Source organism: Fistularia commersonii, chromosome 25 (assembly GCF_037954325.1).
Source record: "Fistularia commersonii isolate RoL2024-O1a breed Wild chromosome 25, RoL_Fcom_v1.0, whole genome shotgun sequence".
Classification (NCBI taxonomy): domain Eukaryota; kingdom Metazoa; phylum Chordata; class Actinopteri; order Syngnathiformes; family Fistulariidae; genus Fistularia; species Fistularia commersonii.
The window spans coordinates 483,133-500,022 of NC_141308.1; the positions used below are offsets into that span (position 1 = coordinate 483,133).

Consider the following 16,890-nt stretch of genomic DNA (forward strand, 5'->3'; position numbering starts at 1 on the left):
TGAATGCTTGTTAGTCTCTTCTACGGGAGGAAATGTAAAGGGTGAGAGCATGATGAATAGTAGGAGCAGTATACTGTTGTTTTGTGTTAATCCAGCGGAAAGGCAGTCAGATTATGAATTGATTGATCAATGAGCTGGAACACATGATCGCCTTTAGTCATGTTTTCTAAATGAAGAACCACATGAGAGGCACTGTACTACGCTCCTCTAAGGAGAAGACGAATCACTCTTTGCCTTTCTCATCTATCTCGGCTGATTTTCTTTTCTCTTGCATTTTTCTCACCCTCTCATTAGCATAGCTGACCTATCAAAGGCTGGTGCTGAGTCATTAAGTGTTAGCATTTTCAATTATCCCTCACATCTCAGCCATGGGCCGCCTCACTCCTCTGTGAGGCAGATGCCACACAGCAGGTTAAAAGCAACAAAATGCTAATTTCCCACTTATAAGAAGAACCCTACATCCAAGCTCCACATGAAAAACAAAAGAATGCTAATTAACTATTATTTTGGGGAAAAAAAGAAAATCGTATGTCCCTTGGCTCCTTTGCTGCTTTATTTAAGCTAAATGGTTGTTTTAAAAGCACTTATTAGCAATACAGACTGAACAGTTTTCAAGGTACATAAAGTACTGCATGTCAAACATTCATGCCAAAATTAAAAAAAAAAAAACAAAAAAAAACAAAGAAAACTACTGATACAGTTTTAACGGGACAATTACAAAATAAAAATACAAAATTAGCTTTTCCATCACAACCAAACAACCATAACAAGAAAATACAAATTCAGCATATTAGTGCCTCTAGTTTAAGTGTTTTGAAGAGCAGTGAAGAGTGTGACAGGGTTGAAGCTGTAAGCTAAAAAGTTGCTTTCTTTCAGTCTGGAAAAGAAACAGAATGCTGCATGAATGTGGCTGCAATTTCCCACATAGCTTTTTGAGTCTCCTAGGCAACTGCCTTATAAGACATGAGGCCAGTCCTGTCTTAAGTCATGAGCTTTCCTCACAAACAGATACTGGTGAGAAGATGATTGATACCTTTTACGACACAGTGACTTATTTTCGTGTTCCACAAATGAATAATTTAGTCGTACAAAGACATATTTCAGAGAAAAATGCTTCTACGGATGAAAGAAAAGTATTGCAATGCCAAAAAAAACAACAAAACGTCACAAAACATATCTCAACATTAAATCAAATCAGAAAGACTTTTAGGTTAAATATTGGGGAGGCAATCATACTGACAAATCCTATTTTGGGGCAGCAACACAAAATAATTATTTTATATTGTCATCTTGTGTTTTGATAGATTGTGCTTTTTTCATTAAATGTTGATTTTGAGAAAGTAAAGACATTTATATAAAAAAAAGTTTAAGAGCACCATATCCCATTCATGTGACCTCACAAGTTGACATTGGAAGCAAATAGCAGAGTGATAATTGGTAAATTAGCAATGCTAACCGAGTCGTACAGTCTTTTTGCTAGACAATACCACCAAATCTTGAGACTTACAACATTGAGACAGCTGACACTTGCCTGATGTGGACTTGGGTTGACCACAAATTTGCTAAAGCAGAGGCTGCTCACTGAACAAAAGCCAAGTAATTTCCTTCTTTGTAATGAATGCTTGATTGGTGGCTCTTGTATCTGTGAAAGGGGTATTGCTACACCATTCTCATTCTAGTAAACAACGTCTGGGTGTGGTCTGCAAACTGGTAGCCAGATTGCTATGCTGTTTCACTGCTGCGCAAAAAGGGAACCCCTCTTATTCCACATCAAGAGGTATGGTAGTGTAATACCGGTACATTTGGGCTTCAATTTTATGAACAGATGGCATACTGTAGGTCACAAAAAACCTAGCTGGACACTAAAACACTGCATACAGTCATGTGTCAGATACTTGCCATAGTATTATGGAAAAATAACCCACATCGCGTTCTTCCAATATCAATACAGTTGCATAAGGATTTATCATAAACCTTGAATTAAGTTGGTATCAGAGGTTCTGCTTCAGAAGCATAAGGACTTTACATCATAGAACAAACCAGTCATATATTCATCCTGGAGAATGTCCTGACACTAAAAAGATAATCCAGGGTATTATCAAGATATGTTCATATTAAAGACAATTTATAGAAGCCACCTCGAATTCTAAGACAGAAAAATCTTCCAACATCAAGCAAAACAGATATAGCAGTGCAGAAATGAGGAGGAAATGAAAAGAGTCTGAAGGTCAGTAAGACAAGCATTTTCATTGGGCAAGCATCTTTTTAAGAATAGTTAGGACTTGTGATGACAAAACAGCAACTAATTTGTCGATTCATTATTGTCCTCCTTTTGTAACAGATATTCCGTCTGAACATGATCAAAACATTGAGAGGGTATTAGTTGAGGAGAATAAGAAATCAGGGGATGCCCTTTCCAGGCTGTCTTGGTTGCTGCAGCAGCAGCAGGTGTGGTTGTGGTCTTGAAGGCGTATTTGGGGAGGGCTTAAAGAGAAAAGTGAGTTCTTGGAGCTCTAATAGAGCAGAATGCGGCGCTCAATGGCTTTGCGGCAGATGGGACACTCGCTCATTCGGTCCCCACACAACTGGCAGGTGCCATGGCCGCACATGAAGATCATGTTCTTCAGACGGTCCAAGCACACCGGACACATGGTCTGGAGATAAGCAAAGGAAAAAGAACTTTTTGTTTTGGACACGGTAAAGTTACTTCAACCTTTGCTCAGAAAAATTACTATAGGTGATTATAAGCTAAAACACTTAATGAACCCTCCATGAACGTGTGTGTATGTGTGTCTGTGAGTGTGTGTGTGTGTGTGTGTGTGTGTAAGAGAGAGAAAGAGAGAGAGAGAGAGAGAGAGAGAGAGAGAGAATACCTATTAAATTACTATTAATACAGTTTACAAATGGGTAGTTCTATTCCCTTTCAATTTTCTCCTGAATCGTTAACAAGCCACAACTGCTTTCTGATGACATAAAACTAGGCTTGCGATTAGAGCAACAATTGAACAGTATCGAATGCTTCTTTGCAAAGCAGAGGAAGAATTTTCCACCGAAGCGAGTAATTGAAAGCCAAAGTTATGATTCAATTAATCAAACAACTGATTTTCAAAATGCCAGCAATCCATTTTTGTTTGTCTTGAAATGCTGACATGCTACTGCCAGGTTAGATTCCATTAGCCTGAAAATGTATTACTTTGTTTAAAACATTATTCAAAGAAACAAGTCCATTCAAACGCAACGCCATACTTGGAGATGGGGAAAACCCCTGTCTCCTCAAAAGCAGATGCAACTTTGTGTTCAATTAAACCTGGAGAACAGTTGAGTTATGTTTACCTGTTCCTTGATATCCTGGAGCTGCTGCTGAAGTTTCTGTACATCAGCATTTACATTAGTGTTGTCCTTGTCTCTTTGCAGGGCTGGGATGTTTCCACTCGCTGTTTGGACAAAATACAACAATATGAAACCAGTTGAGGTAAACAAGAATATACAATATGAGTCTGAGAACAGATCATCTAAATATAACTAGCCCAAAAAACAAGCAAGCAAATTTGGGATTACCACAGTCTATTAATTCAACTGCAGTCAAACTCCACACCATGTCTAGTGATAATGAGGATTGGACAATGTCCAAAGTTTATCTTTCACACATGCACGTGGTTGTTGCAGATACATTCTCATCCACGAAACTACAAATTCTCATTTGTTTGCTTAATTTGAAGGTTAGCACCTTGGTAGTTAGGAGTAAGGTACATTGAATTAAAGAGATACTGAACAATCGCAATTCATTTAATGTCTAGTCCATCTCATTTGGAGATTTGCGGTCAAACATACAGCTAACTGAGGGTCTCTCAATGTTCATTTACATTATGCATGTGTGAAAGTGGTAGTTTTAATTTGTAAATTCCTTTATATAATCAAAGCAGACAATGAAATCACATAAAGTGCATATAAAATTCCAAAAGAAAAAAGGCCATGCAACACATCTGACATATTTCCAAATTCACATTTACACAGCAGTATAACTTGAAAGTGTCTAAAATAGATGAATTTTAGATGAACTAAGGCTTTGTTGGGTGGTGTTGGGGAGTCATTTCATTTAGCTGGTTGCAACACAGTAAAATACTTGACAAAAGAGATACATTATAATCCTGTTTGCTGTGTTTGTTTCACTGAGCGATGATGTGGCTTTACATGGGGATGGGGGCAAGGGCAGCACTGAAAGGAGATTTTTAAATAGGCTCTGATACGGTAGGGGATCATGTAGACATACTTACACCAACTTAGTGCCAGATTGTTGGGCTGGAGAAGATCCTGCGATCCCCCTGCCATAGAGTTAGAGCTCCCTGCTGGGAACAACCAGTCACATTGTTATAGCAGGAGTTGTCCTCGCCAGCTCAACTGTTGGCCTGAGGACCAAAACTACTTACTACAGCCTCTATGGGAGGTTCAGGGAAGTCAGGAAGTAGGAATTGTTGGTGAAAAGTAAGGGAAACAGAGTCTTTATAACCTATATAGATTTATTCATGTCATATGATGATATTTAATGCTAAGTTTACATAATATTTAACCTTAAATTGTCTTAGAGAAGCTTGATAATGCAAGAAGTACATTAAAACTGAAAGATGGATTTCATGCAGTACATTTTAACTAGACATCTCCAGCCAATGTTGCTGGGATGAAAGTAAGGGAGATTGATTATAAATGCTGCCCCTTGCATGAGTGTATGTGTTTTGTATTCAAGTGTCTAATATCATTTGCCTGACAGTTAGTGGGTAAATGTGGAAATATAAAGGAATTAAAGTGGAATAGTAGGCATCATGTTAGTGAACTTGCAGCTGTTCCCCTTTTAAATCAACATGAAATATGAAAAAACAAACAAAAAAAAAAAAACAGAATTACTAATGTGGCATGAACTAAAAGTATTATTTGGATCAAAAGAAAACATTTTTTTTATTTGAATAAGAAATGATGTATTGGTAGATACAACAAAATGTATATACGCAGACACTTAATTGAATCACATTATCAGTGACATTAACAATATTTAGAATGTTTAGAAATATATAGGCTGTCTTAAAATAGCAAAAACAATAAGGGGTTATTTTTATTTATACTGAAGTCTAATGTGACAGGCATGATATATCTGATTGTCCTACAACATGATAACATTAATGAATTATGTCCAATTGTCAATAATATGATGATACCTCAAAATGAGTCTAAAGGGATATACAAGGCAACATAGCATGATCCATATCTGTTCTATTATAGTCACTAAAAGCCTTAACTGAAATGGATGAGGGCGGCAAGCCAGATATAGTAGTATTTCATAATTGTATAGTAGTATTATAATAGGAAAAAATCTATATGGTAAAGACATTTTGTGTATTTTGTGTGTGTGTGTGTGGGGGGGGGGGTGCATGTGTAGAATATCTGTGATGCAAACACAAAATAAAGAATGCAAAACAAGGCAGAAAAAATACAGGGAAGAAAAATGCCAAAAGAAAAAAGAGACACTTAAAAACAAAGTCATAGGGAGAATTAAAAGGGAACGTGTGGAAGATTCACTCACTAAGGTCATCATCATCATCATCATCATCATCATCCACGGCATCACCCTCCATACCTTTCCCTCCACAGCAAAGAACGAAAGGAGTGCGGCGTTCCACCACAGCCCGGCACTGTACGCACTTCTTCATGAGGCTGGCACAGTCTGGAGGAGAAACAACGTATTGTTGACATCCACGCTAAGTATATTTTCAAATCCTATTGAAGAACCAAGAGAGTGCCAGAATGAAGACTGTGAAGTGTTGAAGTGGGTGAAACTTACTTTCACAAGCGCACATGTGACCACAGGGCTGGAACAACACAGCTGCCTTTTTGTCAGAGCACACTACACACTCCTCAATCTATGAAAAAAAAAGGGGAAATGCGGTCAAACCTTTATCATGAATCTATTTCTGAATGGGATGGATGGTAGCTTATCTGATACCTTGGTTCTTGACTGGACCTGATCTTTGCAGATGAGACATTTCTTGACCCGTGGAGAGCAGAGTGAGCAGGTAGCAATATGTCCACAGGGCCCAAACAGAGTATCTCTCTTCATGTCTGAACACACCATACATTCCTCAAGTGACTCTATGTTGCTGTTTAGAGATGGGCTTCTGGTCCCCACCTGACCACTGGTTATGGAAAGGAAACAATAGGAAACAACCAACATGAAATTACAAATAAAAGTGATCTGTCATGAGTGTCTGGGAACCCTGCGGATGTATTGCTAGATTTCAGTTAGTACAGCATGTAAAATTGAGTGTTGGGCCTTTCTAATTTGTTCTTAAATGTTTGAACTCCAGCAGTAAGTTTGGATGCATAAACACAAATTTAAACATATTCACAGGAATACAAGCCAGTAATCACTCGCATGTGTATTAGTTGTGAATAAGCTGAAAAGAAGGAACAGAAAAGATGAATTCTGTTTGAAATTTATTTTTGTTCTACTGTCTGTTGCATTGTTTAGAGCTTATTGCTAAAAAAGTTCTTCAGTGACAGGATGAGCTTCTACAAGCGATTAATGCCTGATTTTATATTTAAAGATATTTACCTGCTCTTCTCCTTGTGGCATTTAGCCAGAGCCTTGCAAAGGCTTGGGTCAGGACATAGGTCAAGAGGGGACTGGCCCTTCTTGTTGCGAATGGTCAAGTCTGCTCCGTTAGCCGCCAGGAAGCAGGCGATGGAAGCTGCACTCTTCTTTTCGGCCCCCTGAGTGCCTAAGCCCATGATTAACTGAAAAGGGAAGTCAAACATGAAAAGGGGTAAAAATCTTCGATGCCATTTTCACCACCAATGAAGAAAGAGACCTGCCATCATTCAGATATGTGAAATTCAGATTAATCTTGTAAAGTTCAATTAGATATAAAACTAATTACCAAATTGAAGATATGCTATAAGACACCTTGAAAGGAGTACAACACCCCACATCTGAAGTTTAACTCAAGCAATTTGGAACTGATATGTCTTATTGTCTTCAGCAAATAGCTTTCACAATCCTGGTGATGGACCCAGTGAGAAGTCATATGGCATTATGACAGCTTGTTCCTGGCTCTAGAGAAGGATGAGGCTGATCAACATTGTGGTGAGATTATCCGTAACACGTCAGGCTGCTGTTTCAATGAGCAGGACTGTTCAGGAGTGCAGCTAACAGTAACTGATGATTTCTGAGCATGCTGTCTAATCTTGCTTGACCTTATTTTCGTATCCGATAAATGTAATTCTTCAAATATATTGTACATATAGATCATCGTGCAGACGTTTATATGTTCCACACCTGCTGTATTAAAGATCCAAATCAAAAATGTTTTCCGGTTACATAACAGTCAACCAGATACTACAAAAAAATATTTTGTTTGACATGTTAGTAGGTAAGTAAGTAAGTAAGTAAGTAAGTAAGATGCAAATGACCTAAGAATTAAAAACTATGTGAAATAATATTTTAATATGGAGTAAATATACTGTGTTCTTGGAGGGCTCCCAAGGCTCCACTTTGCTGACATCCTGCATATCTTGTAGCTGTCGTAATTGGGACAGTGTATGGTGACGTAATGCCTCGTGAAGTGGTGTGTCCCCATCTTTGTCCTGCACATCAAGTTTTGCCTCTGCTCGAACAAGCAGCTGTTAAAATGAGATGTGAATTGTTAGACAAAAAGACATATTCTTAAAAAGAACAATAATAAAATTATTAAATTGCGAGGATATAAATGCCACTATGCTGACTTTTTAATTTTGCTTCATAAGAGAGACTTCTCCACTCTATCTGACAATGATTAACTGCATTTTGTATTAAGTCCACAAGATGGCAACATGGCGATCTCAATTCAGAACTGTAACAAATGACTAACCAACTTCCTCAGAGCATAGTCCCAACAAAGCATTAGTGCAAAACTAGGAACTGATTCATCTGTTGGACATCCACTGCTGTAAAACAAGTGTACTGTTGCACTCATGCTGTTCTTTTCCCTTCAAATACAGCCAACAATGGAAAACTGATAAAAATGGGATCAAATGCACATAAAAACATGAGATAGTTACTAGTTGGCCAAAGATGGGAAACAAGAAAGAACAATTCTGGGTAATGTTAAGAAATAAAAGAACCACGAAACACATATTTACCCTGACAATCTGGGTGTGTTGACGCTCCACAGCCAGGTGTAAAGCTGTTTGCTGGTTAACATTCTGGATATCTAAACTAGCATTGCCCTGGAAAGATGTAACAAATGTAAGGAATAAAATCGTCAATGGTATTTTGGTAATTTTGATAATCAAATATGCATCAATGAAAAAGTCTGTTGTTTAAGACATGTAGACACACATATATATAGAAAAGCAATAAATTACAAATTAAAAATTTCTTCAGATCTTATCTTATCACTAGCTATTGATACCATGATAGAACCTTCCATACAGAACAAAGACAATATCAAAGAAGGCCTTGGAAAAAAAAAACAAGCAATAAACATCTACCAATAACATATCGCATTTGATAGTCATTTCCAAATGTGAAAACCTCGGCTAAGATGATGTAAGGTAGTGAGAAATCCTCAAGCATTAACACTGGCTGTCTAGAAATCTGCAGTGCACCTTGTAGCGTGCTGCAATTTCTAAACAGAAAGCTGAGCCATCACTGCAAACCAGCCCATTGCAGAGACTTGGGGGTGGTGGGGTTCCCCTCCTCAAACTGCAAGACATCCATGTTGGGGCTGACACTTGCAGCTGCACCACTACTTTGCACCCTCTCCTAAATAATCTGCCTCTATCAGGTGATTTTTACAGGATACTTCCATTTGTATCAGTATTAACACTGGGGGTTAAACCTGATGTAAATGAAAAAAACAAGTATGAACCGATGACTGCATACCCCCGGAGATCCTCTGAACTCTATGAATTTAACTGGAAAAAAAATATAGTATAAGCAGCCTCAACTGGTCTACGGCTTGCTGTCTGCTTGCAGGGTGTGCTGCCCTTAATAATTTGTAGTCTGGAAGAGACAGGAGTACAGTTTGGGCCACTGCAGCTTTGTTAAGGGCCCATACATTATGTGTGGACAAAGGGAATTTTCTTAAAGTACCGCTATATGAATACCTGCATTTGCAGTCAGATTAAGGGATTTGCTATGCATTTAGTTGAGGTGTACATATATTTACAAGTGCTTTGTACCTGATGAACTAATAGCTCAGCAACCTCCACATGGTTGTTGAGGGCAGCCAGATGCAGTGCGGTGTAACCGTCATCCTTCTTTTCATCTACAATCCAGGGCCTTGGCAGTTTCGACAGAAGTACTCGCATGGCACTGAGGGCGAGTTAAACAAAGGGGGATTAGATAAATTACTTTCACATGACAGAAAGGTAAAACACAATGATTCTTGGTCATATTGATAACAGTATCTGAGGAAGTCTGAGTCACTGGTTTGTATAAAATAAGCAAAAGCTGTCATTATGACATATGATCTCGAGCTTTTTCAACTTAGCGTGCCTGTATTTGGACCAGAGGCTGGAACTTGATTATAGTAGCTGGTCTGACACAAACTTATTAACGATTACTGGGTAGACTACCCATAGAGCAAAGGTACTCTATTCTTTATTTTACTATAATTGTGTCTGTAAATTACAAAATTAACACCCGTCCTATGGAAAACTTCAACCAACTAATTTTAGATATTTATGGAGAAGTCTTGTAGACTTTAAATAAAGAAATCTCAGACTGTTTTACAACCACTGCAGTTGTCCCCGTTGCACATTTGAATGGATACATGTTGAAATTACTTATTTCCTATTTTTTCAAAACCACCAAACGATGTGTACTGTATTATAATGTAAATAATTGGTAAAGGATAACTCTTGACAGAGTATGCCTTCAGCCATCAATAACTCCAGCTGTTTAGTAACATAATCAATTTGACAAAAAGGTTTACATTTGGTTGGTTGCATTGATGTTTATTTTGTGTATTTTTACAGCTGAAGCATTTCACATTTTCAAACAGGGTAACAAGAGTACTTAATCAACTAATAGAAGCGTAGCTTTTCTACACGAGATTATTTCAATTAGGAAATTTGCTACATAATATTTTGAAGTACCATGCTCCTGGCATCTCTTCAGTTAAAAAGGTTGCTACATTTCCATTGATAATGCACAAAAGGGCCAATCATTGGAAGAAAAAATGGTAATTAGATGTGATTAAGCTCAATTCAGGGTTTCATCTGTGGAAAAAACAGACCAAGTGAAAAGACAAAAGTAGTAGTATTTAACAAAATTGCCCTGGTGAGGTATAAGAAAGATGGCCAGTTCTATTCCATTGAAGGTCATTTGGAGGATGCATGAATGTAAAGGCAACTGTAGGAAAGAAAGGCTGAAAAAGAGTCACCGTGTCACTGTGAGGATAATGAGGAAATCTGAACATCAAATCCACTGAAGAAGGACATTTCAAATAGAACTATAGTATTTCCAATCCTTGTCAAACAAAAAGACTAGGTAAAAATGAGTGGAAAAAGAGGTAAAGCATATTTGACTTTAGTGGCAAGAAAGTACATCTATTAATAACATAACTACATTAATTAATAACATAACAGCTTCAGCAGTCATTATGTCTTCATCCTGCATTCTTTATATTTCAACTTAATCATTCTAAATGAAGTACATGAAAAGTACATTAATCAAGGATATGTGATAAAAATACACACATAAATCAATTCTTGCAAATACCATAAAATAAACTATTTTTAAGACATTGATTGTATCTCACTACAGTCATATCTCATCACTAAGCATATAATGTATCTTCAATAGGTGTCTTAGCAAGAATGTTGAACAAAACACTCCTGACCTTGATGTTGAATCATTCAGGGCATATCTTTGAGCTGCGACAAAAGGAGGCAGATGATTCTATTCACTTCAATATGTTTCATCAGCCGCCATGCAAGTACTGGAGTGTTTCTGTCTATGGCAGTATGGCAAATATATTTGGAATAGCATGTAGAGGGCATGAGTTTCAACTTGCAATAGAAGGGGCAAAGTCTTGACAATCAATGATACTTGTTAAGAATTGATATAATGATCAAGACAAATGTAAATGTATAAACTGACAGGCTTTAAGAGTCAAAGTAATCAGAGTAGATGATTCCCTATTGGTTTGTACTAAAGTTACAGCTTGCCTCCGTCCTTCTGTGGTTGTAAAAAAGAGCATAATCAGCACAACCTCTTGAGGAAATAAGGAAAAGAGGGGCAGAGAGGCAGGCATTAGGCACTTCTTTGCGGCCAGAGATCCATAGCTTCTGAACTGCTGCAGTGATGAACAGCGCAGCACACTGATCCCAGGCTCCCTCGCTCTCCCCCTCTATCTCTCATTGCATAGAAACTGCGCGCACACACACACACACACATACACATACACACACACACACACACACACACACACACACACACACACACACATACCTGCATTGCTTGCAGACATTTTTTTTCAACCACTTAATGCAGAGGAGCACTGCTTAAATGTGATAGCAACCGCACCCCTTCTGCCTAATTTTACATTCATATTGTGTTGCCTTTGTTGCAAAGAACTATTTGCTTGTGTTCTGTAGATGTAACCTCTCTCAAGGAAGACTTTGAGTAATTTCATCCATATTGCTGCTACTCGGAATGAGATGTGATCGGAAAAAGCAAATTGTCAAGAAATAAAAATGATTTGACTTAAACTTTGGGGCAAAACTTTCATAATATTCTTTTAGCAAAAGACTGAAAGACATAACTGGAATATATATCATCTTGTGTAAAACTGCATTTTTCCAGTGGTCTTTCATTTTTAAAAAGAAAATATTTTTGGAATTGAGAATGGCAGAAAATCTATATTATGTATAGAAAAACTAATAAATTAAGTCATACTTTCTATCCAACACAAAATCGTCACCTTTTTGTGCAAAGGCCATCCAATTAGGTAACAGGCAGGTGTTTGCTGGTGTAAAGAGCCCCTCCAATAGAAGTCTGAATCTCAGGCTCCCTGTCATGCTGGGCAAAATGGGTGAACATTAATATTAATGCCCCACACTGATACTGCTGCATTGCAGTTCAGGTCTTTGCTGTTATGGCAAAAAAATAGAACATATTAAAAATGAGGAAACATTTTTTTTAATCTCTTGGGTAAGATGTTTGCACTGACTGAAAATGCAAGTGAAAATGTATTGACCCATGAGTGCACAATGATGAGGCAAAGAATCTGGCAAGCTCGGGCATAACAGGAGTTGACATTTCAGACCTCTGAGGTTATCCACTATGGGAATGGGGCAGAATTATTTACACTATTACCAATTATTTTCAAATGAATCACAAAACCAATGCTATGACCTTTGTTTTAGAGGGACACCATAGATCAAGAGAAATAGAAGAGGCAAAAGGTAAGACATGATATTACGGGGTCACCTTGTGAGAGATCTTGAGAGTCCCCAAGGACAGCTACAGAGTGGCCAATTTTCTCAGGCTGCAATTTGTCTTTGACTGGAACACTTTTTGAAGCCATCAACTCTACAAGTGTGTTGGTGCTTGAAATTGTACACTAGACATTAAATTGAATGTGCATATGCTTGTATGCGCCTGAAAGTGACCGTGTGCTCTTGCAAAAACTAGACAGAGGGCCTGACAGGGTCCTACTGCTGCCCTCATCTAGCTGACAACCATCTGTGCGGTGGTCATTTGCTCTTATTACATCAGGATGCGAGAGTTAGGGACAAGTTGGGTAGGACGGGGAAAAATAAGTAATCAACATCCATATTAATGGTCATGCTCAAGCATATGGTTATTATGATATAAGAGGCATTCTTTGCATTCTTTCATCTGGCCTAAAATCAGGGAGGGAGATCCAAATTCTGCAAGAGTATTTGAATGGTACCACCTGCTTTGTGAAAACATGTGCCTAATAAACTTCAGAAACAAGTATAAAATCATTTTAATTTTGAAATTTGGTTTCTCTGATGGGTCATCCAACTCAACTTCCTATTGATTTAGATTACAGAAATACATACTAATACAGAGCCAGGCATGGACACATTCACATAGACATGGCTGAAATTTTAAGTTGCTCAAGAGTCAATTAAATAACCCCTCATTCTACCACTGCCACCCAACAGCCACTATCTGTCTTGCTGAAGACAGTGTAAATGATACAAACATACCTTGAAAGATGCAGTATAGAGCTGAGGAAGAAGAAGCTTACAGGCTCTGCTCAATAAAAATGTTTTTCATTACAATCCTGTGAAGAGAACAATTTCCCCCACAATGTGACCTTCCCCTGGCTGCCAATACCTGAGGCCACTAAGTGAGCATGCTTCTATTATAGACTATTTGCATAAACTGGTGAGGAAAATGAGGAAAAATTGGTGCATTTCTGTTTTAGTTAAAATAACTGCAGATGACATTGTGTGAGAGAGGGCTTATGCCCTTTGAAACGTTTGCCTCTCGATACATGAAGAAGGGGCAGTCTGTAAAGGTTTAGGTTTAATTTCCCTTAATTTCCCTTAAATGAGAATGGTAAAGTAACCCCCCATTGGTTCCTGGTGATCTCACTATGTAACCCTTTAACTTTTCTTTTATACTCAGCAAAACAAAACAAAAACAATCAATCAATCTTATTTCTCCATCACCCATATACACACCTTTAACCCCTAGAAGAAGAATTATATAATTGATACAATTACTCAGGCATGATGTGACAATAAATCTACCTTTCCTACATTTCGAAATTATCAATAGTATTTTATCTGTGGAAAAATAAGATTTTTAGGTTTTTATAAGTATTTGGAATGTCTAATTGTTTCAGACAGACATTGTTTTATAACAGAAACTTGGATGACTTAAGACTTTAAGTCATCCAAGTTTCTGTTCGGTACCGGTAACTCTAAGATGTACCGTCACCTCATCTCATCTCTGAAGTGATCTTGTTTCCTACATTACAGCAAGTATACATCATATTACATCCTTGCCAGCCTGCATAAAATACAGGTCTTCTGTTCAAGTAATATAATATCTGCCTGAATGAAAATGAATTAAGAAATCTTTTTCGTACAAAAACATTTGAAACGCCAGACTCATTGCTTTCTTTTTTTCTTAAAAAAAAAAAAAAAAAAAAAAAAAAATTCAAATAATAAAAAACACTTCAAATATTCATAAATTAAATATTACAACAAAAACTCATATTGCATGTTTTAAATGTCTCTCGCGCATGCACGCACGCACACACACACACAGACCATTTTTTAGTTGTTTTTACAAACTGCAAACTGATATACACAACATTACTTTAGTTATATACTGATATTTTCTGATATACTTACAGTAATAATAATAACAATAACAGGGGAGGCAGTGATTCAGTTTGTTGACATGCAGCTTGGGGATCTGAGGGTTCCCTTTTCAAGGCCCACTTGGACAACTATTGCCTGGGTGGGTGGGAATTGGTGGCTTGAAAGGTTCATCTTCAGAATACCACCAATGTGTCCTTGGGCAAAGCACTGAACCCCTACACTGCTCCTATGCTTCTCTAAGTGGAGGCCTTCACACTTGTGACCCTCTCCCAATATGCCTGTTTACAAATTCTATTTGTGCATGTGCACTTGTGTGAATTTCAGACCTGCATGCAATAATCACTACGGAGCGCTGAATCATAATTACCCTGCAAGAGCTCAATTAAGCAAAGTAAATTAAATAAATACTGGGCATCAGCAACTGTCACTGGCTGTCTAGGGATGTTCTGGTCTTCCTAGCAAAAATGCAGTTGCCTTCAAAACTGATTTCAAATGGTATTGGAAAAAGCATGGAACAAGACTGGAAGAGTGACTGAAGATTTTTGCAGTGCAAAGGAGATTCAAACATCTCTGAAGGCCCTTTAATCGACAGCCTTTCAGGAGCCTGCCAAACTGTCACCATATAGGCAGAGAGTCTGAGAGCTTCCAATGATATATGGTCTCATGGCAAATTTAGCACTTTCAATCAGCCACTCACTCCTAGGTCTGCCTCTAGCCATTGTGTCCCCATAAACACCTGAAACAATCATCTGTGATGTTGAATTGCACGTTCAAATTATGTTGCACAGTAACTGGCAGTACTGGTAACTGTTTTTTAAAAGCATTGGAAGGAAAAATGAAAACCTAAACAATCTCAGTTCATTAATGTTTTTCCATTGATGATCTATCATTTGAAGTGTCTATCCAACTGAATTGTGAGTAGGCAGAGCAATGTGTGACTGAGAAAATGGTTTTGCACACGGGAGCACCGTTGCAGTGAATTGATATTTGTGCAGTTTGGGGAGTCACCTAATGTAGCATGTGGTGCCTGGAAAGCACAATAAAAGATCAGAGGCAAGAGAGGCAGAGAGCTTTCCCTGCAGAGAAGCTAGAGGGAACAATGGGCTGCTGGATCAGAGAGGTTGACTGCTACTGGCTTTCCCCTCAAGCAGCCAGGTTGGCCCATTCATAAATCACTTTTATTCCTCCAAGTGCTCACCGGCCTCACCTCTTCAAATGATGCACCGTGGAAAAGGAAAAGTGGGGGTGGGGCAGGGGCAGAGCAGTGAGTGTGAGTAAGGGACGAGAGAGGCACTGATGAGAGAGAGATAAATTAAACATAGGAAGAGCAGGGTGATGGCAAAGAGCATGGAAATTTTCTAAAAAGCACAAACTGGACTCTTAAGAACAGTACCTCCCTAAAATCCCTCTATGATACTGACTTGTGTCCAATACAAAAAACAAGAATTTAAAGAAGCTTTTCATCAGTACATTGCTAAGGAGTCAGTACTAAAGCTAAAATCCTGTGCAGAATTGCAAACTGCTACAAAAGAATTGTTATTGTGTGACCACTCAGACATAGTAAGGGAAACTGTGCATTGCTGCTGATGAACTATGGTCTATTGAGCTAAATTACATATTATTTGTACTTCAAAAGGTCTTAAAATGGTTTTGTCTACATTATTTCTTAAATTACACTTGAAATGTCATATTGTATGAGAAGGAAAGGTATACAAGACAGTGGTGAGACCAGCGATGATGTATGGACTAGAAACTGTTACAATGACCAAAAGACAGCAGGCAGAACTAGAGGTTGCAGAGATGAAGATGTTGAGGTTCTCTTTGGGAGTGACCAGGATGGATAGGATCAGGAATGAGTCTATCAGAGGAACAGCACATGTTAAGATGTTTTGGAGAGAAGGTCAGAGAAGCCAGACTGAGATGGTTTGGTCATGTACAGAGGAGGGATAGAGAATATATTGGTAGATGGATGCTGGAATTGGAGCTGCCAGGCAAGAGGTCTCGAGGAAGACCAAAGAGAAGATTTATGAACGTAGTGAGAGAGAGGATATGATGGTAGTTGGTGTGAGAGAGGAGGATATAGAGAATAGGGTTAGATGGAGCAAGTTGACTCGCTGTGGCGGCCCCTGAAGGGAAAAGCCGAAAGAAGAAGAAGAAGATGAGCCTCACTCGTAGTTGTTCGTCACACATTTAAAAAACAACTGAAACAATTGCCTTTGGCACAAAAAAAACTTATTTCAGATGTACCTGGAAAGTTATTTTTCATAAACCTTTATTAAAACATATAAATCTTGTGACAAATCAAAGCATTGTTGATAAATGGGTCATCTCCATCCAACCTGTTTTATTCACTGATTTTGATTTATTTCAGTGGAGATGTATTAAGTGGTGCTTATAGGAAAAACACCTTGTCTCTTCATCTGGCGAAACAAAAGCATACCATTAGCAGATCCTTTCTTTATTGATTGATTAATTGTTTAGCGCAACATTCCGTGCAGTGCAATTGATCATGGAGGGGACACTTGAGCCATATTGTTAAGTTTCAGG

The 16,890-nt window shown here is 38.1% G+C and overlaps 1 protein-coding gene across 6 annotated transcripts in view; it reads right to left on the minus strand.

The window, feature by feature from the left end:
* Positions 1-531: 531 nt before the first annotated feature.
* Positions 532-16,890, minus strand: part of mib1 (MIB E3 ubiquitin protein ligase 1) — a 54,382-nt gene continuing 38,023 nt past the window's right edge. Inside the window, exons 13-22 of one of the 6 annotated variants that reach the window (XM_086171891.1) lie at positions 9,211-9,343; positions 8,167-8,253; positions 7,510-7,668; positions 6,602-6,783; positions 5,993-6,182; positions 5,831-5,909; positions 5,627-5,713; positions 4,275-4,343; positions 3,334-3,434; positions 532-2,654 (exon numbers count right to left, since the gene is read on the minus strand). In XM_086171891.1, the coding sequence (XP_086028017.1) occupies positions 2,514-2,654; positions 3,334-3,434; positions 4,275-4,343; positions 5,627-5,713; positions 5,831-5,909; positions 5,993-6,182; positions 6,602-6,783; positions 7,510-7,668; positions 8,167-8,253; positions 9,211-9,343 (1,228 nt within the window). In that variant the 3' untranslated portion in view covers positions 532-2,513. Of the gene's footprint in view, positions 2,655-3,333; positions 3,435-4,274; positions 4,347-5,572; positions 5,714-5,830; positions 5,910-5,992; positions 6,183-6,601; positions 6,784-7,509; positions 7,669-8,166; positions 8,254-9,210; positions 9,344-16,890 lie in introns of all 6 variants that reach the window. The other 5 variants (XM_086171890.1, XM_086171889.1, XM_086171888.1 and 2 more) reach the window with 5 other exon arrangements.